The sequence below is a fragment of the Anomalospiza imberbis genome, chromosome Z, assembly GCF_031753505.1.
Source record: "Anomalospiza imberbis isolate Cuckoo-Finch-1a 21T00152 chromosome Z, ASM3175350v1, whole genome shotgun sequence".
NCBI classification, from domain to species: domain Eukaryota; kingdom Metazoa; phylum Chordata; class Aves; order Passeriformes; family Viduidae; genus Anomalospiza; species Anomalospiza imberbis.
The window spans coordinates 66,594,204-66,616,689 of record NC_089721.1 but is presented as its reverse complement, the minus strand read 5'-3'; the positions used below and the strand labels follow the sequence as shown (position 1 = coordinate 66,616,689).

The following is a 22,486-nucleotide window of genomic DNA, read 5'->3' as shown; positions in this document are numbered from 1 at the left end:
TCTTCCCAAGAAACAGGGGAGTGTCCCCCGCTGCTGACCATGCCTCTGCCGGGCAGGCGAAGCCAGGGAACTTCAGGGCAGGCACGGCAGCAGTGGTTGACCCCGAGTCTCCCCAGGCACTTTCTGCTAAAGGCTCCAGGACAGACCATGGTTTCTGGCTGCAGAATAGAGCACGTTTTTCACCTCTGGTCCTGTCTTGACTGGGCCAAGGGCTACCTGCTTGATCTGGGTGAAGGCTTGTTGCTGTTCAGGGCCCCAGTGGAAATTGTTCTTCTTGTGGGTGACCAGGTATAGAGGGCTCACAATTTGGTTGTACTCGGGAATGTGCATTCTCCAAAAGCCTATGGCACTTAGGAAAGCTTGTGTCTTTTTCTTGTTGGTAGGTAGAGACATAGCGGTGATCTTGTTGATTATTTTTGTTGGGATCTGACAACGTTCATCTTGCCACTTGACTCTTAGAAACTGCATTTCTTGAGCTGGTCCCTTAACCTTGCTTCGCTTAATGGCAAAACCAGCAGAATCTCGATAATCTTTCTTTTTTCGAAGACTTCCCCTGCTGTGTTCCCCTATACAATGATGTTATCAATATACTGTAGATGTTCGGGAGCCTCGCTCTTTTCCAGTGCAGCCTGGATCAGTCCATGGCAGATGGTGGGACTGTGCTTCTACTCTTGCGGCAGTCGGTTCCAGGTGTACTGCACTCCCTCTAAGTGAAGGTAAACTGAGGTCTGTATTCTGCTGCCAAAGGGATGGAGAAGAAGGCGTTGGCTGTTGTAGATGCTGGCGAACCCAGCAGGAAGAATGATGATGTCTAACTCTAGTTCAGAAGGCTGAATGATTTCTTTTTTATAATTATGCTATGATACATTAATATACTATATAAAAGAGGATACTAAAAACTACATGCTACTCTCTCTAACTATCATATCTAACTACTCACAACTCGTGACCCTGTTCTCCAGAGTCCAGACACAGGTGGATGCGATTGGCCATCAGGCCCAAACAATCCACCGTGATCCAACCAGGCATTCGCTCTAGGTAAACAATTCTCCAAACACATTCCACAAGAGAAAAACAAGGAGCAGAAATAGAAATTGTTTTCTCTTTCACTTCTCTCTGTGCACCTTTATAAAAATCCTGAGAGAGAGAGAAATGTGCTAGCCACAGTTGGCAATATCAATGGTCGCGTACCACTTTGCTGCCTTGGATTCCAGCTCGTACTGAAGCTCCACATGTCTGGCATGGCAGCGCTCAGTGGTGGTGTGACCTCATTCAAGCCATGGTTATCCACTGTCAGTCTCCATTCCCCACTGGACTTATGCACTGGCCATATAGGGCTTGAAAGGTGAATGAGACTTACTGACCACCCCTTGGCTCTCTAGTTCATGAATTATCTCATGGATGGGAATCACAGAGTCTCTGCTGGTCCAATATTGCCAATGGTGTACTTTTGCTGTGGCAATTGGTACCTGTTGTTCATCAGCTCTCAACAGTCCCACAGCAGAGGGGTTGTCTGAAAGATCAGGTAAGGTATTCAGTTTCCTGATGTCTTCTGTCTTTACAGCAGCTATCCTGAAAGCCTAACAATGTCCTTTTGGGTCTTTGAAATATCCTTTTCTAAGATAATCTATGCCAAGGATGCATGGGGCCTCTGGGCCAGTCACGATGGGGTGTTTCTGCCACCCGTTCCCAGTTAAACTCACTTTGGCCTTCAATACAGTCAGCTGCTGGGATCTTCCTGTTACCCCAGAAATAGAAATGGATTCTGCTCCTACATATGATGGTGTCAGGGTACATTGGGCATCGGTGTCAACTAAAGCTGTATATTTTTGTGGGTCAGATGTGCCAGGCCATTGAATCTACACAGTCTAATAGATTTCATTGTCCCTGTTCTCTACCTGGCTAGAGGCAGGGCCCCTCTATTCCTGGTTGTGGTATACATTGCTCTCTTCCTGAGGTTCCTGAGGTTCTTTCAAGAGGATCAGTCATATCATCATTCCTATATTGTCTGGAATTCTGTGTGTGAGAGACTGGAACAGTATTGACTTTAGATGAGCTTCTTGTGTTAGGTGTTCTTCTTTTTAGTTTATGTACTTGGGCTGCTAAGGAGGAGGTGGGTTTTCCATCCCACTTCCTCATGTCTTCTCCATGCTCCTTAAGAAAAACGAGAGGTTACCTCATGGAGTGTATCCTCTCTCCTTGACTGGGGAGCGCCAGCTCCTAATGGCAGAGACTCTTGTTGGTTCTGGTGAAATATGGTAGACTTCTTCCTTGAGTTTCTTTTTTAGTTTCTGATGACTCTCTTTAATCAAGCTCTGGACTTGGCTGGCTAACCTTGTTTCCACGGACGAGACATGGGTACGAAATAGGGTGGTGACAGTATCCTCGTAAATTCTTAGTTTATTGGCCAAGACCCCCACCTTGTCCTTGCCTTCCCTCCATTGCAGTGTTGCCAGGTAACAGGAGTATGGACCAAGCCGTGTCTGGTCCAAGCCATGCAAATCTCAACCACATTTGCGATGTGCCCGGGACACAATCTGGACTCTTAGGAAATCTCTCGTCTTCTGAGAAAATTATCTCCAACACAGCCAATTCCCTCAGGCATTGGATACCATGTTCCGTGGTGTTCCATTTTCCTTGGTGCACCTGGAGGTCTTCTTTATAAAGCTATCTGTCCCTCACACTTGTCAGCAGTCACCGCCAGAGGCTGAGAGTCTCTTGGGTTCTCCCGATCCCTTGGTGGATGACCACATCCCAGGACAGTGATCCCAGTTGCCTGGCCTCACTTCCATCCAGAATGGTGTCATTGGCTGCAGCGTCCCAGATGAGGAGTAGACAGGTCAGGATGGACTCATTTGTCTGGTGGGTGAATTCCCTCCACAGGTCACGCAGCTCACCTAGAGATAGAGTGATGATTTCTGGTTCTGTCTCTTTCACTGGGTGCGAGGGTCCTGATGCATCCTTGTCAGTCACTGTGCTGACTGATTTGCTCTTTGATTTCTTCTTCTGAATGGGGGCAACTGCTATTGGTTCAGGCTGTTCTAGTTTGGTGATGGTTTGTGTGGAGATGCTGATGGCGTTTTTGGTTCTTTTCTCCTCTGTGACAGTCTGCGTAGACATGAATGCTGTTGTTTTGATTTTGTTTCCTTCCTCCTCCATGTCTGTGTAGACATGGATGCTGTTGTTTTGTGTTTTTGTATGGACACAAATGCTGTTGCTTTGCTTCTTGTTTCCTCTTCTTCAAGTACATGCTGCATCACACTATTTAGTATTTTGTTTCTAAGCATGTTGCAGACTGTGCAGAAAAGACAAAGCAGAAATAACAACAACATTATGCTGGCCTTGGCATCCAGAGGGAACTCAACATTTTCAAAAACTGCTGTGTTGAGCCTGAAAGGTTGCAAAAAATAATTCTTTTCCCCTCCCCCCAGGGGCTGGGTGTGATTGTCGAGGCCCCAGACATAGCAGCTTAGATTAGGATAAGCAAACAAAATTGAGTACATATTCCGAATCATGTTCATTGTCTCAGAGGTTATAATGCAATAGACGTAATAGACCAATAAAACAATTCTCATACCATACCCTGGACTACACATGAGAATTACAGTTGCCAGATAATTCCCCATGTTTGGGAAAATACAGAGAGCTAGGTATAAGACCCATGTAAGCATGTTAAGCATCATAGTGAATAGGTACTTTCTACAACAAAAAATTGTAATTCTGACTTTTCTCAGTACCTTGCAGTCACATGTTGGGTGCCAAAATTATGTTCTGGTTTGAAAGTGAAACCAGTGAGAGACTCCAAGTCAGAAATATAATTAATTGGGAAAAGGGAAAAGAAAAAAAAATACATGCAATAATACAAAAGGAAAACCACTGGCAAAGTCAGAATACAACCTGACATCCCTTTGGCCAGTGTGTTGGTGGCAGTCCAAATTGGAGTGGCTGCAGTCCTCCTGGAGTGGCAGATGTGGTTTCTGTTGGAGCAGTGGTCCTGTAGAAAAGGTGTAGCCAGTCCAGTGGGAAACCCCAGCTGTGTCCTCTTGGGAGCCTGTGGAAAGGCTGCCTGCTCTGTCCAAAACCCCAGAATATATCTAGGTGGGAATGCTTAGCTCCTCCCCCCTGGGCGGAGCATCTCACAATGGGCTGATGTCATTGTGAGTCCTGTGGTGGGTCCTTGATCACCGGTTACACAGAAACGGCTCCTGGAGGGAGTTATCTCTGAATCATGTGGCAAGACATTGATGGGCCCATTAACAGGAGATAAGGAAAACTGCCCAGAAGACAACTGCTACACAGATAGCAATAGAAAACATCCTGCTTCTCAATCTTGGACAGCATGCCGCACTTTTTAAGTATTCAGTACCAACACAGATTTTAGTAAACATGTTGCATGTTCGATGCTCTGTGATATCTGCTGATAGACATGAGAAGTCTATAACTACTGTTTGTACGGTGTTAGTCAACAAAACTTTTTCATCTTCTGATATTTTAATATTTAATCAGTTACCGTATTTCTGTAAGGAAGACTGTTTTCTAACTGCCAAGTCAAAAAAATGAAAAATCACTGACTGGTGGTTACTGGTGACTAGTGGCTTGTCTTAAAATTTCCATTTGCCAGCATTCAGGGGATCAAAAGAACTTTGTTCAAGATTGAGTTAAAATTGTTGCTGTTGGAAGCAAAAATTATATTAAATGATTGTACTTTTTTTGTACATTCTGAGTTGCATGCACCAAACTCCTTCAAAATGTGTTTGCTAAGTTCCGGACTTTATTTTGGCATACTCATGTCATGAAATTATCCCCCTCAGATTTTAAAACTGCTGCCACACCAAGAAGTACTAGCTACTCACTCCTAAAGTCAAGATCAACAGGCCTGTGAAACCCAATGCTGTCAGAAGCACTGAGCTGTTAACGAGAGGAAGCTGATATAGCCAACCTCCTCCATTTCTTGTAGAATGCCATGATATGAAAGCAGTGGGTCAGTGTAAGGTGATGCTGCTAGCTTGATCTCTCATAGCAACTGAAATTCAAATATATGGAGTGATACATTATCCTGACAGGATGCACAACAAAAAGTGAAATAGGTGGTATTTTGGCTAATTTTATAGTATGTGTTTTTCTTTTCTCTTTTCTGACTGAAATTCTGCACCCATGAGTTGACTGAATACTGTTACCTGGAAGATAAGCCAATTGTTGCTACAGTATATATTGTCTAGAGAAAATGGCTTTTTATTTCTGATAATTGTGGAACTGAATAATAATAATGCCAAGTGCATGTCAGTACTGAACAAAATCTTCTCATGGAAGAGAAGATTGTACACTTACAGTTACAGAAGAAATAGTCTGTTCCTACTAGCTGAATGGTGGTGCCTGGAATGTTTAGTTTGAGAGCACCAGGGTTTTTGTGCTCTGTGGTTGTGCTGTATTAGAATGCAAGGGGAGATATATACATGAGTGCTGCAGGAGGTTAATTAAGGGGGGTGGATTAATTTAAAATTAATGACTGTGGTACTGATCAGCAGTCAATCCTAAGTCCTGCCAGTGTCCAGGGGCCCTGCTGAGGTCAGGTACAACAGGTTGCAACAGGCACATAACTGCATCCCAGAATTTCATGTCCTAGAGACATGTCCTGCCTGTCAGATTGTGTGATTTAGGTAACAGGCAGCTGTCTTTGAATGGTTTTTCCTAAGATATATTGATAAAACTCTTTTTTTTAAACCTTGAGTATATACTTTGTTCAAAGCCAGTAAAAGTCCCCAAACTTCACATACCTGATGGCACCCTATGCTGCCTGCTGAAGCATACTTAGTTTAACTGTTTGCTGGAGCTGGAGAAATGAAGAGGGTATCTGAGTACACATATGAACCTAAAATTGAAAGATTCAGTATAAAATGAAGCATATTTACCATGATGACTCTGTCTATATAATTTCAGTTTCATTTTATTTTAAAATATGTTTGCTAAACAATAATGTTCCTGGAAGCATGAATGATGCTTGTGTTCATTTACATACCTGTATCCAAGTTACTCATCTTTGCTGTTTCACAGTAGTCCTTCAGGCTGCATTTGGGCAAAACTTGAGAAGTGTGGGAGGTAGTTTTTTTGGTGTTTTTTTTTTAGTGTTGCTGTGTCCTTCTCCATATCTCGGAAGAAAATATAAACCAAAACCCAAACAAACAAAAAAAAGAGTGACAGTGAAGTGGAGATTTTTTTTTACTTCTTGGGTTAAAAATGCAAAGTCTAATTTTAGAAAATGCATGACATCCTTGCAGAAGAAAAGCGGAGTTCAGCTGCTCTGTGGCATTGGTGTGAGGCACAGTCCTTGAGCTGTTAATTTTCTGAGTGTGTGGGGATTAATCAGCCCAAACATAACTGTGACAATAACACAGCACTTGTGCATCCAGCTTGCATGCTGCCCATAGGATTGCTGCTGCGGGGAGAGGCATGGGCTGCCCATGTCCATTATTCTGCTTGCCTGTCTGCTTCTTGTGTCCCTTTCCTATCTAAAAAAGGAGAGAGACCAGCAGCAGAAACCAAAGCAGATCCAGGCTGAATTTCCTTGTTATTAAAGGCAGCAGTCTTTGCTCTTGCAGGTCCTGTAAGCTTGGCTTCTGATGTGTTGTCCCAGAATGATACGAAGGTACAGATTTCTCCTTTCACCAATAGCTAAGCTTTATTTAAGCTGAGAAGCAGAAACCTCTGCATGCCTATCTGAGTTAAGAAATAAATTCTAGCCTGTCAGGTAACACTTCCTGCTATTTCTATGCTGCAGGAGTAGTTATGAGTGTAGATGATAATTATTTTAAAGAACCTGTTATGTAGTTGTGGGTTGGAATGCTGGGTTGCAGAAGCAAGCTCTGCTTTTGGACCAGAAAGGTCTTGTATTTTTGGTGAAGCTTAGTGCCTTTAGGGAGCTTGCAGCTGCCAGTTTAGGGTCAAACCAGACTTTAATCTAGCATAAGTTTCATTCTTGAGACAGCATGGTTCATTACATCTGAGGAGTTAGTCTCTGAGGGAGACCTTGTTGGTAACTGTGAGTCCTCAACAGGATGTAAATGGGAATAATGCTTGATGAAAAAAAATACTGCATGTTCCCATTGTCATCTGCTTGGAGGTATCTAAACAGCTTTTGGGAGAGACCAAAATATGTGAGAAGTGCCATTACAACTGTATTTCTGTCAGTTGTATTTGCTCTCTAGTCTTATACTCTGTTTTTTATTTATATGTATTTGTTTACAAAACTGCAGAATATTTGTCTTGGTATTTCTTAAACACCTTTTAAACAGGAGCTTGATTAGTACCTCAGTGGGTATGAAGCTAAAATAGTAATTTAGGTTGAGAGAAACAAAATCTGGTCAAACCAGGTAAATCTGGTAAAAGAGATATCAATACCAAGTGACTACTCTTTGTTTTGGGTTCTTTTAATACCATTTGAATGTAGTGGAATATTGCTGAGCTGACATGTTAGGTAATTTTTATAAATGTGCTGACCTATTTGGGCTTTTTTTATTTGGTTGCTTGGGTTTTTAAAATTTTTATTGCCAGCTGTGAAGAAGATTGACCATTTGTTTGGAACTCACATGTTGGTGTTGAAATCTGACATCTCAGAATTAAATCTGCAGTATGCACACATTTTGAAGTCTATACTAAAAGTATGTGTTGGAGCAGAATGTTGCAGCTCATTATTCTTGCTGGGGGGAAAAGATTCTAGTCCCATACTGATTGTCTCTTGTTTTGATCCAGCAGAAAGGCTATAATGAATCTATAATGAATTAACTGAACTGTGACATTTCTACAGGTGCGAACACCTCAGGCATTAGAAATATTTCTAATCTTAGAAAATATTGCTGTTTCCTCCATAGCACTGTCTTGTCAGAGGACAATTAAACTTTGTAAGAGGCTGAAAATCGAAATTTGTATGGGAAGTAAGATATGATTTTGTCTCTTCTTTGATTATGGTTAGGACTTGAGTCCTTAGGTTTCATTTGCATATGGAAGTAGCATGCCATATCAATTGAATTTATGAGAATGGCTAAAATGAAGTGGCTTATGCTTGATAGTGTTTGAACTGAATTCTGAAAGCTATAGCATAGTTTGCAACTAAGCATAAATACAGTACAGTGTTTATCTTCAGAAATATAGCTCAATTTGTTTGTTTCTAGCTTTTGGGAGACTCTGGGGTTCCTTCTAAAGAAAATGAACATTGTGTCTTGTAGGCCATGGTAAGAAAAAATTAAAAACTTTTACTTCCCAAAAGCTGCTGACAGGTAATGTCATGTCAGTTACACACAAGACAGTTTCTTTAAAAGAGGAGAAGGTAATTAACATTGCAGAGTAACTTGCTGAAAGATCAGCCAGTTGTATCTATGTCAAAGAGGGAACCTCTTTTGCCTCTAGCATAATATATGGTGTATCCAATAGTACTGTGTTACCAGGACTTTTCAGTAATGTGTTAGGTGTTGTAGGAACAACCACCTTGAAAATAATATCTGATAGAGCAAACATATGTGACTGAAGCCATATATGTGACTGAAGTTGAAATGAAGTCTGTAGAAATGTTTAAATGACACAGTGAGTTGTGGGCCTGGTAGGATAATATAGCCAGCTATGCTAGACAGCACATTTAGAGACTGAAACTCCACTGGAAAGGTGTTTTCTAGCATTGTGGAAAGCTACAAGAGCAATATGCAAACATGGGCTTTGGAAAGCACAGCAAGTTGGAAAATATAATGTGTAACTAAGCTGTGCAAGTGGGAGCTGCTGTGCCGGGCAGAGACTGCCAATCTGACATCACTGGCCTGTGGTCCAGTGCTGAGCTCAGAAAGAGCAGCCCAAATGGAGGCATTCTGTGTACAGATTTTGGTGCTGCAAAGTGAAGATTTACTTTGTGTGTGCAGAAAGGAGGGGGATAGATGTGCATGCATAGAGGGGATATGTGTTAGAGGGAAATGAGCTGACATAAACTCAGAGAGAGTTCTGTCTTTAGTGCCTCTCACTAAATCACATCTAGTTATCTATTGTTTTAGTTACTGTTATGCCAAATACCTGTACTTCAACTATTTGATGATGATTTTCTCACTGTCCCATACAGGGAATACAAGAGCACCATAAGGGAATTGGGACTAGTAGCAAATATTCACAGTCGTTCTAATTTTAGTGCTTTTGAGAATAGGACACTGTACCACTCATTCGCCTTTGCTCAGAAATGCAAGGTATGTGGGATGTTAGTGCCCAGGTGTTCAAATCTGTTTTGTCAAGAAAGACCAAAGTATTGGACCGTATCTCAGTGTAGGAGTGTGTGGAGCCACTGGGGAGTGATTATGGTTTGTTAATATGAAAGCCACATTTGCTCTGGTCTTTGTTCCAGTTATACCATCTGGACAGAACATAAAATAATTTAGAAGCTGACAAAGTAGAAGTTCTTTACCCTGAAATGATAGCTGATATTTCTTTTTCTTACTTCTGAAATGCTTTTTCCTTCTAAGGCATCATTCACACAGAATTGCTTGTGAGAGCTGAAAGAGAAGCCAGGCCCTCTGGCTTCAGACGTGCTCATTCTCTGAGTCTTGGTTAGGCAGATGCATCAGATCCTGAGTCCTCTTGTAGGAACAACCAAGTGACTTTGGCCATGGTTCATACTATTAGGAGTGGTAGTGCAGATTTTTAGAGGAGCTAAGAGGGTAAAAAGAGTGGTGAATTTGCATATAATTTGGACAAGTTTTACGTGCTTAAAATTTGATTTAAATAAATTTTCTTAGGCATATTATTTGCATATAAAGTAAAATTATTATGTGTAGATATATGTGTTCATACATGTGTGTATGTGAAGTGTGCCCTGAGCACAGGATCATCTTGTATTAAACTAAAAAAAATTTCCTTCTTGTAACACCTATATGAGAAAGAACCAACGCTCTGTCGCCCCCTATATCTTAATTGCTTTAGAGTATCTTTAAGAAATTGACTTGTTTGTGGAAAAACTGCAATGAAATCAGTTCTACTCATTTTAGAAGTCTCTGTAACTGAGAGTTTGACTGCCCTATGTAAGGACTGGGGCATGGACTTGCTGCTGCCCATACTGTGGGCTGTCCTTGCCCATCTCCGGGTTGTGCACTCAAGTTGGCCGAAGCACTCATCCCATAGACATCAATGGGATTTTGGCATTGACTTCAGCAGTGCCTGAAAGGCTTCCAGTGAGCTCTGTGTATGAGATCTGATGGGGCTGAATTGCAGGCTAGGAATGAGTGGGCTGTTGGGTGTGCAATAAAAAGTGGAAGTGGGGAGGGATGAAGAAGGATGGAAACAGACTTTGGTGACAGCCAGAAATTTTTAAGTTTACCGAAGCTGTGTTTACTGGTTTATTTCAATGTAAAAATCAGCATATGTTCTAACCTGACTCATTTAACCATATTGCTAAATATCATGGTTTTCTTACCCTGAATTGTTTTAAACTATTCTAAAAAAGAAAAAAAGTTGTCTTGGCAGTGCTCTTAAATTACAGTGTTTTTGGCAGGAAAAACACACAGTGGGGGATTAAATGAAAAAGAATAAATAGAAACAAGCAAACTCTGGAATCTCACTAGTAGCTGGATGTGCAAATCAAAGAGTACTTGTGTGAGTGAGAATGCGAGTGCTCTTTGAATGGGGGTACAAAGTCCCCCGCTTCTGTTTCTCATTTATTTTCCTATGTGGTTCTTGCTTTAGAAATCTCCACAAAAAATCAGTGTTGTCATGGAATGGTTTTCATTGGAAGGGACCTTTGAAGTAGCAGTGGCTACTGGAAGGGCTCTCTGATTCTTATCTCTTTGAGCCAGGTCTCATAAGCTCTCAGGGATAAGTACCACACCCGAGATAGCTCAGCTACCTCAAATGGCATAAAAGTAGCAGGACGGCTTCTGTGACAGTGTTGGAAACAGAAAAGTTTTAATAAAAGGCAAAATAACAAAGCTCTTTACAGAGAAAAACTGAGCCAGGGCAAGAGGTTCTTGCTCCTGCTAAAACACTTCACAAAAGCGATGAACTCTTCTGTTCACTTCTTTTTCTAGTGAATTGCTTAGGTGGGACTTTTTTGCTTCTGTCCAGTTGTCTATCCTTAAGTTTGAGGTGAAGTCCTCAAGGTCCTATGAGGTCTCTTTTAATGAAATTGAGGAGAAAAGCTTCTGGGCTTTTTTCCTTTTTAAGGAGACAAAGGGTAATTTGTTCACTCTGTCAACAGGGGCACATTCCTACCTCTCTCCTGTTCCTGCTGTCTGTGTTCTTCCTCAGACATCCCTTTCAAGCATATTGATCATTATGGCTCTTTCTCACCAAACTCTATGTCCATCCTACTTCATCTCTCCCCACTTCCACTTTTTATTGCACACCCAACAGCCCACTCATTCCTAGCCTGCAATTCAGCCCCATCAGATCTCATACACAGAGCTCACTGGAAGCCTTTCAGGCACTGCTGAAATCAATGCCAAAATCCCATTGATGTCTATGGGATGAGTGCTTCGGCCAACTTGAGTGCACAACCCGGAGATGGGCAAGGACAGCCCACAGTATGGGCAGCAGCAAGTCCATGCCTCAGTCCTTACAAAGTTTGGGAAGTGCCTTTGCAGAAGTGCTTTCAATATTTGATAGGATGCTAAAAGGGCACCAACTTTCCTTGCTCCCTGTTTTCTTCATCTTTGGATTGGGGCCTGGCTGCCTTAGGCACCAGGTCTAGTAGTGAGTCTTGTAGTTTGGTTTTGAGAATTGTAGTTCAATTTTTTTTTTGTGCTAAATGTTTCTCATCCTCCAGGATCTCTGAATAGCCCCAGGGATATCAATCCAGGGAGTGTGATGGGCCAATAAGAAGCCAAGAAGATGATGAGTTTTGGATTTGCACTATTTAAGAATGGAGAAATAGGAGGAGGGCACAACAGGGTGCTAGACCATGCTTAACAGGAGGCTGCAGGGAGACACTCCAGTGCTAGTCATACCTGCTGGTGCTCTTTCCCCTCTTTCTGTCTCCTTTGGAAATTGTTAGAGATTTGTTTTATGTTTACAAAAGAAAAAACTGCTAAATAAAACCCAAGACCAACCAACCAAACCTCCCCCACCCATGCACTCTTTTTCTTTTTTTTTTTTTTATTTAAGGTAAAAGTGCTGGAAATATTGAGAGAAAATCAATATCTGTTGGGAAGAATGAATAAAAGAAATAAATGAAAAGCACCAAAAAAAAGGATTTTTCCCCTTTCAATTTTATGCTTGTGTTTTATTGCCAGGCATTGTCATCCTCAGAATCAGTGGCCCTGTGCATTTTGGGAGAAGTCTAGGAGGTGACAGCTGTATGCTGTTACTGCTGGGCATGTAACAGTGTGAGCAGGGCATGGGTTTTTACACATTTATAGTTCCTTCCTGTTCTTCATAGCTGGATGGGAAAGATAATGTTCACAGGGCCATTTATAAAGCTGCAAAAGTTTCTCTTTTCCATTAAGAAAAGTGACCCAAACACCCAGTTTTTTCTTCCAAGGAAATACAGCGTTTCCCCGCCCCCCGCCCTTAAACTTCAGAAAGGGATGAAGATGATACTTTTTCAAAATAATTTCCATGATCTCCTCCTTACATTGCCAGCAACCTAGTGGTTTCTGTCTCTTCTATTCTGTTTGCTCTGCCAGTGATGAAAAGCTCCTGGATGCCAAGTTTTGCCAGAGATAAAATTACTGATGCCAAATTTTTTGCAGTTCACTGTGTGACTAGGCATCTACAAAATATTTTTAGTAGAGTCTGCCCTTTGATTTTCATGATTCCACAGAAATCCCCATTTAACTACAGATCAGTTTAAGGAACAGAACATAATTGCCATAATAATATTTTCAATATACCAGTAGGCCTCTACTGAAATATGCAGAAAAATCGGGTTTCAGTGTTGCTGTTTTGTTCTTTTCTTTGATTAGATTTCCTCACCGTGCTGGGTAAGACTTAAAAGTGGTAATTTTTTTTCTTTCAAGATAGAAAAAAGCATGATCTTGCTGTCTGGAGTTCTACTGTTTGTGCAGTTTTTGTTATGTCTGTAAAATTACTATTCTTTTGTACTTACTGTGGTCATATCTTTTGTTCCTTTTTTTTTTTTTTTCCTCCTGGGATTTTTAGAGCAGAATGTTTGCATTTGAAACTGCTTGAAGTCAAGTGTGCCTGTTTTGACATTGAAACTATAGGAAATAATTTTATGGTTACTGATAGGAAAGAGTGAAAGTTACTGTGTTAAGTGTTGCCTATTTGAGACAGTTACAGGAATCTTCTGATTCAGGCTGTGCAGATCTTTTCTGTTTGTGGTCATTTTTATATTCTTCTGGCAGCTTTCCATCCTATCTTTGCTTTATGTATGCTTTGAGAGGGGTGGAGTGATCCAGAATAGCATTTCTAGTCCAGGACCTGCTTCAGTTTCTCTCTTTAACAGATATCTAACAAGACTTTGGGCATATCACTTATCTTTTCTCTGCAACTCATTTTTTGCTGAAAGAAGGGACTGTAGAGAGCATGGTGATAAAGAGGCACTACAGTACTTGGATGATTTGAGATATGCAAACACTCAGACTGGTTGTGCCAAAGAAGTTCAGTTTGTGGTAAAGGAAGATTTAAAACCCCTAGTTTTTAGTCTAAAGTTAATTGATTTGAAAGTTTCAGAGAGAAACAACAACTGGAGAAAATTGTAGTTACCACTGCAGCTAATGATGTTGACAATTGCACTCTGGGATTTTGGGCTGCAGCTTGGACATCTTTGTGCTGCTTCTTCCACTTTGCAAAATCTTTGCATGGCTCCTTGCACTAGAGACATACCTTGGGGTTGGTCTGTCACAGTACTGCCAGCAACAACCTTTAAACAACATTTAAACATGACAATAACTTATTTCAGTAGATAAAAATATTCACATTTGTTTGGAGTGTCTACAAACAATGCAGTATTGAAAACTGCAGAATAGTTAAAAGCTGCAGAAGATGCAGGAAGTCAAATTTTCCTGGGAAAATGTTCCACTTATGTTTAATAAATGATAAATAATAAAATGTTTAATTAATAAGCTCAAGAGAAATCTGGAAGAAGCAGCATTAGGCATTGAAACAAGCTTGTTCTTGTTGCTTGGAGTTTCCTCCACTCTTCGTCTTCTGAGGTATTATAATTCAAGTTAACCTCAAAAGGAAGAAAGAAAGAAAGAAAAATCAACAAGCAACAAACATATGGTTTCTGGCTTCCCAGAACTTGTTCTATTCCGCTGTCTAAAATCCCAAACAAATTTGCTCGACAAAATAACTCTCCAAAAAGGTGCTTTTTAAAAATTGATGTTTAAATTACCTTTTTTTGGTCAGTCTTCTGCCCAGTTACATTTCATACTAACATAAATGAGCAATCTGGGATGTATCTAATGTCAAGTTACTCTGTAAATGTGAAATATAACCCAAAAATATACCGTGAAGTAAACAGTTGTAGTCTTGAGAGTGCACACAAGAAAACATTCCTTAGCTCTCTTCCTTCTCAAGAGACAGCCTTCCCTTGAAGTCTTCCCTGAAACATAGAAAATTGGATTTTTAGTGAGGTGAGTCTTTGGTGAACTTTTTGGCATCACAGTCTGCCAGTGTGAGTGTAGACTCAATGACCAAGTCATTGGCACAACTTCAGTAGAAGCGAGGTTCAAGTCAATCTTCGGTTTGCTTTCACATGAGGCAACATGCATGCTCCCTGTTCCTGCTCTCACAGGCCTCCATAGAGCTGAAACAAGGAAGGCTAATCCCGTAGTCCTCATGCTTTTGTAAATAATATCTTCTTTTCATCAGGATACTGAACAAAAAAGTGATGAGCTTTCCACCCACATTTGTTCTGTTTCCCAGCTAGTCTTTTGATCTGAATAGATACTGGACAAGGAGATAATTTAGGTAAATTATCTCTATATGTGTTTTGCTTACTAGTTGTTTCAAGAGTCAGGGCATACTGACTGCAGCCATGTGAAAGTAATATTAATGAGCTTCTTATCCTAAACTGAGCTTGCTTGCTACCCTAGAGTGATCTTGGTGTTTTATAAAAAGGAAAAAAAAGTAAATAGCTGCCACCAGTCATGAAGCAGAGATCAGAAAGGTCTGGGTTGGAGGAATGCTGTGACATCCTAACAACACATGAGTGAAGTGGGCAACATGAAGAGTTTGACACAAAACCCAAGATGATGCAGTGTGTGTGCCCATGGGCTCTTTGGGGATACGTTGAGTCAGTATTAGACACAGGTCATGTTCTTGCCTAAGTTTTGTAAAAATATTGAGCCCTTCTCTATCCCAGTCTGGTCAGTGTTTTCCAAGGATCTTGGAGTACTAGTAGAGTTTGTGGAAAGCTGTTTCCTTAAAATTTGTGAAGGTACACTGCTTTTTAGTTTATCAAAGAAACAAGCCTGAAGTACCACTGCTTACAAATAGCTGCTTTTCAAAAGAGGTACCTATGGCTAAGACCTCTTTGTAGGCAAATACATCATTCATTGAATATCACAAACTTCATATTTTTATAATTTATAACAGTGTTATTCTTGTTATACGTCATTCTTGTTCTAAGTGTAGTTGTCACCCTGCTTTCAAAGAAAGCATTAAACAAGCAGCCTTGACAATTAATTTAGTAATTCACATTACAATTAGAAATGTATCTACTGGGGAATAGTAAGGAAGTCAATAGAAATTTAGATAGCATGGTCTTCCCTCAATCTGGATGATTTGCTGCAACACAGTGATTCCATATGCCTTGTCTGGGAATGATAAGAAGAACCATTTGGAAGTAAATGCAATTAAGCATGAAAACTCTTGGACTGGCAGTCCAGCTTAAAGCAATCCAGAAAGCAGTGCACACAAATTGCCTCTGCTTTTCCTGAAGCCTGCCATGATTGCAGAGTGTTTTAGTAAACTTGCTGTATGTCTTAAAACAGTGCTTTTGGAGATGGATAGGGTGCTCTGCTGCTCTCAACAGAGTGTCTGTGAAGGCAGCAGCTGTTCTGTGTTCCTTTCCAGGCTAGTGTCCAAACATTGCACAAATAAGTAAATGAAAAACTGACCCAGATTTCTAGTACTATATGGTTATCTTCTATTTTTCATTATTATTTCTGTTATCTGTCTACAAAGATCTACAGAAGATCTACTTGTTACAGTAAGAGAGGTCCCAAATGTGGGTGAGTTCAGCTGTTTGAATGGAAGAGTGAAGAACAGAGCATGAGGGGGACATGTGAGCAGGAGGTTTGTGGGCTGGTGGTCAGGGCCATTTAATCTCATGTCAGAATGTGGCTAGCTTTGATACCTAAGTCACCCAAGCCTGTGCTTTTCTGGGAGTGCAAGTTCTGCTGCTTTAAACTTGTAGTAGGAGGAAGAAGCTGTGTGATGCTGAATGGTTATGATCCTCCACCCTCTTGAAACCTGTGGCTTCTTCAGGGTTGAAAGCATGGAAAACAGGCATATTCCTCATTAATGTGTATAAATTATGAAAGGGTAGGTGTCAAGAGGATAGACCAGGCTCTTCTTAGTGTTGACAGGCAATAGGACAAGAGGCAGTGGGCAGAAACTGATGCACAGGAAGTTCTATCTGAATTTGAGGAAGGACTTTACTGCATGGGTGACTGTGCTATGCAACAGATTGCCCAGAGGGTGTGGAGTCTCCCTCACTTCGGATACTCAAGAACCATCTGTGCTCAATCCTGTGCCATGTGCTCTGGAATGACTCTGCCTGAGCAGGGAGATTGGACCAGGTGACCACTGTGGTCCCTCCCAACCTGACCCATCCTGGGGTTCTGTGATTCTGTTTGCAAGGAAAGCATGCAGTGCAAGAAACTCTGTGTTCTTCCTTCCCCTGTCCTTCCCAGCTCTGATCCCCTCTGAGTGATGCAGTGTGGGTGGGTTGCCACAGGGTGCTGGTGAGGGCGATGGAATCCACCAAATACTGCCATAACATTGGGTAGTGATGATGGACAGAGACTGCCTGCCTGGATCATTTGAAATCCACTGCTGAACAGTTTAAATCCCAAACTGCTGTGTTACTTGTGGGAGACCTCTGCTTGCAAAATAAGAAAATAATGGGCCAGTTCCTTAAACAAAATGCCTGAATCTCCCATCAGAAACTTGGCAATAAGGAGGATCATAAGAACAGGTGAAGGAGGTTATCAACTAAGATCTCAAGGATCTGGGCTTGGTCCTATATTCTTTAGTGATTGGTTCATCAATGATTTGGGAAAGGGAGAGGGAGAGAATAGTGATGTGGCAAAACTTTTCTAACTATTCCTGTATAGACTTCCATAAGAAAGACCCTGGTCTTTACTAGAGAAGAGAAATGGTAAAATGGCTTGTCTGTGACAAGCCATCTTCCAAGACCTATGAGGATGTTGACAGCCACAGTCTGCATAGCCATTGCATCATTGTTGTGGGCAAATAAATTGTTACTAGTTGCCTTTAATTCATATTTGCTGAGTCTTTTAAAGTCTAATGTGGGCTACAGCAGATAGTTTATGTAGATAGATTGTATGATCCTTCCTCTGTGGGAAGATATGCTCTAATTAATAAGAACAATGGAGAGAAGAAGGTAGGGAAGTGTCATGTGCCTGTGGATCACAGAGACCAGTGGTGAAGATCACCTAACCCTTTCTACACCATTTTATCTTGTCTGATGCTTTGATGTACTTTGGGAAAGGATTGCAGGCTTTGCTGGGCCTGGGACACAATCAAGCTGGGGGAAATAAATTTAATTGCAGGGGAGACTCTTCCCAGAGCAAAATGAACAGGGTGTTTTTGGCAGAGCTTTTGTTCAGGTGGCTCTCATTCTACCTGTGTCCAGAAGTGACCCTCTCCAGCTCTGTTTGTGGTTGTTAACTGCATTTTCCATCCTGTATATGTCCCTTCTCTGTCTGGGGAGGGGGTGGTGGCTCAGGGTTGTCCCCTTCTGCTCTGCCTGAGAGAGAGAACTGCCAGCTGTGGTTTAGCAGTGTTTGGGAGAGGCAGCCCACCCACTTGGTACCATAGTGCTGTTCACTGCACGTGCAGGGAGGCAGCAGTGCTCTTGCATGAAGTCTTTGGATGTGGTGACATTCCTTTGCTTCCTTCTGTCTTGCCATGAACCACAGGAATGGTCTGACAATAGACAATACACTGTACTATCTCTGAAAAACATTTAGATTTTATGAATGTATTTAGGTAAACACTGGTTGAAAAAATTTAAGGCATTACATTATTTATCAAAAGTGTTAGCCCTAGATAATACACATAAACCCCCACAGTTGTTCTTTATCTTTCCATCTGTACCTTGGTATATATAATGAAAAATATTTTATCAATGTAAAAAGAGGTTAATATTTTCCAGCTAAAAGCACCTTTTATCTCATAAGCAGCCAGATCTCTGCTGTAGCTGCCTGCAAATGCCACTACTTTGGAAGGAAGGAGTGGCAGGTGAAAAGTGGGTTGAATCACTCTACAAAGTACAAGAAACAAAATATTTTTAGTCAAAGACTGTAGGGCAAAGCCCTTCTTTGTGGAAAAGAACAGCATGACATCTTTCATGGCTGCATAAATGAGTTTTACAAATAAGAAAAAAGAAGCCTTTCACAAGACCCAAACAGAGCAAGTAATGTGAGTGATATTCAATTAACCCTTCAAAAGTAGGGGTTAAGGTTGATAATTTATCTGCACTTCCAGACTGGGATTGACAAATTCCTATGCAAGATCCTATTCAGGAGAGGTTGCAGTGTGCAGGTGAAAAGCCTAAGAACTTAGACAAAAAAGAGGTTATAAACAGCAGGAGTGCATGATCAGGGTTTATCACTGAAGAAATTTAGTTGTTGGATTCTCTGAGAATTATGTAATAGGGCTGCTGTTGAAAAATTATTTAACAATCTTAATTACTCACTTGTGTTAGAATGTTAAATGAACATGGCTTGTTTAAGGAAGGGAGGACAGGCAATAACTGAACATTCAGTGCAAACATTTATGCAGTGTACGGAGGTCATTCAGGAAAGTAAATGTCTCAGGATGTAAAATATTTTAATTCCTTTGTGTAAAAATATTTAATTCCATTAAATACATTGGCTTCATTTCCTCATGGTGAGTGTTTTGTTCAGCTCTAGTTACCCCTCCCTGAACTAAACAGAAGTCCAGAAAGACCAATGAGGGTGAGTTCTTTTAGCTGAATCTATAAGTGGAAAAAAAGCCAGATTTGCAGAAAATATTCACAAATTGAGGTATCATAGAAGTAAGCAAATGTTACCATTTCTCATAAAACAGAACAAAGGAATAATTGATGAAATTGAAAGGTGAGAAATTTCACAACAGCTCTCTACATTTAAACTGCTCTTTGTCCATAGAACACTGCCATTTGTGCATGTCTGAAATGAAAACTTTTTATTCTGGTTGGCATTAAATATATCCAGTGAGCCAGATAGCACACTTGTGTAGGGAAAATTACTGTGTAGAGGGGAAATCTCTGTTGGAGTAGTTGGGAAGGCTTTCCTTGATATGCTTTGTCCTATCCATTTCTCAAACTGTGGCCATAGTGGAAGGCAGGCAAGTGCCCTGGGTGGTGTGCAGGTGGGAAGGAGTACATCAGTGCCTGTGTTCCTGTATGCCTAGGGGATTTATAAGTGCAATTTGATCCTGACATTCCAGGGAGTGGAGATATTTTGAAGTGGATGCTTAAAGTATGGATTTATATCCTCCCTGTATTTTCCATTGTCTGTTATTCTCAGGGGCTGTTAATTATACATATAAATCAAACAAAGTCTCTGTGAGTGTCTAATATTTAAAGTGAAAGTCTAAGGCTTCCAGTGTCTGGGATGAATTATTCTTTTCAGGCCTAACAAAGCTGGCAGAACTTCAGTTAAGGGAAGGGCAGAACAATGATGTGTTTCAACAGTGTTTTATGTAATTTGTGGACTTTATGAAGGCCTTGTATAATTATTTTATCCCTGAAAATACGATGAATATTTTTCTAATGGGTTTTGAATTAAATTTGCATTCGAATTTCATTATTTCCTTCAACAAATACATTGTTATCACTGACTGAAATGCGGATCAAAGAATTATTTGAAATATAATACAGAAGTAGCACTGCGGACCCTAGCAGCCTGAAAAATAATTGAAGTAAGGAATGTTAACAAGCTCAAATGTCATCATCTTCCAAAACCTGACATTTAAGCTGATCCACATTCCCTCTCCTCCTTTATGTGGAATACAAAACCACATACATTGTGGGGTAACTAAAAGAAACGTTTGATGGAGTTGGTTTAGAAACAAGGGGACATGTTATATTTGTATTAGCTCTTGTATAGCCACATATAAGCCTGCTTGAAAAAAATGTAGTTTGTGTAGTGTAAAGATGTTGGGCGAAGGGATAATGAGCTCCTACTGAATACTAATTGCCTATGAGTTTTCCAGGGAGACTGTATAAGAATGGAAGATTTGTTGTAAATTAGTTACTAGCTGTATTGTGCATTGCAGTGAGGTTAGACCAGAGTTGTAAAGGTGCCAGCTCTACAAAATCCTGATGATTCACTGTCTAACTTGGTGACTGTGTGAAGGAGAAATTACTGTGCAGACTAAATATTATTGGAAAAAATGCTCCTCTAATGACAGTGTAATCTTTCTTCATGACACTTAAGCTTTAAGCTCATTTGGGCTAGAAGGATGGAAGTGACAGATTTTGAATGAGCTATCACTGCTTTTCCAGCTGCAACATCCCAAGGTCTGCCAAAATTATAAACGCTGAGGGAAGGGGTATTGCTCTGGAGTGATATAGAACCCAGCAGATTGATTAGTCCTCATAGGTTGGTGTTCATCTTTGGCTTCCTTAGTTCCAGCATTTTACCTGACCTTAGTTTGAGATCTTCTAACCCCCTTTGTTTTAACATGGAAACAATGCTTTGCAACAGTTTATTTACTTTTGAGAACTATTTTCTCTTTCCTTACCCGGCTCCTATTGTTTTCATTTGCATCAAAATGGAAAGGTGAGTTAGTGATTCATTGGCACACAGCGACCTTTTGAATAGCTCTGGACCACTATGCAGCAGCTCAGCTCCAAGCTCTCATACTTCAGCCTTCTTGCTTGTATGAAGAGGGTCCCACAGAGAGCCAGCCAAAGTAATGGCACTCAAACCAATATGGCTAGATGTCATCCTCCTTTATTGTCTAATTTATCCATATTTTATACCTTATTGCCTTACATAATGCAATAGCGAATTAACATTCATTGGCTAATATAATATAATTACATATACTAGTAACTTATTGATTGGCTGTTACACTACAAGCATCTGATCAGGTTATAGTACGTGACAGTTTTCAGCATCCAGTATTGACTATTGTATTTGTACAAAGCTTATTGTCTTCTCAAGGATGTCCTAAATACTTCTAAAGTAACTAAAGTATCTCTGTAATCTGCAGGCCAGGGTTGTCCAGTTCCTGCAAAGAAATATCATCAAGGGTATCGTGCCCTTGTTCCATGAGAAATTCCTCTACACTTCTGCTTTAATATTTGCAGCCTGATCTGTCTACATGCCTGGATGCCTGAAGAGGGCAAACATTTACAGCTTCTCCCTCCCCTGTGTTTAGTGGGCAATTTGATCCTTCTTTGTCCATTCGTTTATTCCACATTACTCTTAGCCTTGACTTGCTATTGAGAACAACAAAGTGCTACTTTGGGAATTTGCTCTCTGTTGATTTAGCACAAAAATGGACTCAGACTCTGATTCACCTTTTAATTACTCTTGGCCTTCCTTACCTAAAATGAGGATTCGAAGAAGGGCATCCAAACCAGGTAGAAAAAGCTACTCCTTTTAAATGACTCTTACTTTACAGCTCTGCCTCCTTTTCATTTTCTGCTTCTGTGAAAGTCGCTCTATAAACAGCTTGTGTGAGGTAGATTTTCTTTCTATCAAAAGTCCACCTCACTGTTTTTTATGCCTTTTTAGATAATGGAGTTGGAATTCTTTAAGTAAAAATAAAGTATTTTTTCTCCAGATTATGTACTGTTCTTTACAATTGCTTTTATTTCTTTACTGTCTCAAGGCTTTTTTTTTTCCTTCTTGATGTATGTGTAGCTCTCACTGAACAACTCTTGATACCCTGGAGCTGCATGGGATGGCAGCAGCTGAAAAAGTTCTGCTGGTTGCAGTTATTTTCATTTAGGAAGAATTTGGTAATTCAGTTATGCCTGAACAGCTAACAGGTTTCTGGATTTTTTTTAATTATGAGAAAAATCATACCAGAATGAGGTGAAAAATGAAAAGGGTCAGTTGCTGTCTTTGCACAGTTAGACATTATCTTTCTTTGTGGAGAAATCTTTGGGAGGTAGGGATTATAAATGCTGTCAGTATGAGAAAGGGGGGGTTTTAAGGAGGCTCAAAGACAGTGACTGGCAAGTTTATGTAAGGAAGAACTATGACTGGAAATTTTAATGAGGAAAGAAAAATTTTACTACATATAAAAGGCAAAGAATGAAGACAACAAATGGCAAAAAAAAAAAAGGTTT

The 22,486-nt window shown here is 40.5% G+C and overlaps 1 protein-coding gene across 12 annotated transcripts in view; it reads left to right on the top strand.

Annotated features, from left to right (window-relative positions):
- Window positions 1–22,486, top strand: part of ARHGEF28 (Rho guanine nucleotide exchange factor 28) — an 88,288-nt gene that overhangs the window by 4,579 nt on the left and 61,223 nt on the right. Inside the window, exon 1 of one of the 12 annotated variants that reach the window (XM_068176485.1) lies at window positions 6,524–6,643. The exons of 8 other annotated variants lie outside the window; for them this stretch is intronic. Coding sequence is in view for 1 of the 4 variants with exons in the window: in XM_068176479.1 (XP_068032580.1) it covers window positions 21,688–21,772 (85 nt within the window). In the remaining 3 variants the exon portion in view is untranslated. Of the gene's footprint in view, window positions 1–6,523; window positions 6,644–8,192; window positions 8,213–21,531; window positions 21,773–22,486 lie in introns of those variants that run through there. 3 more of the 12 variants (XM_068176484.1, XM_068176486.1, XM_068176479.1) reach the window with 3 other exon arrangements.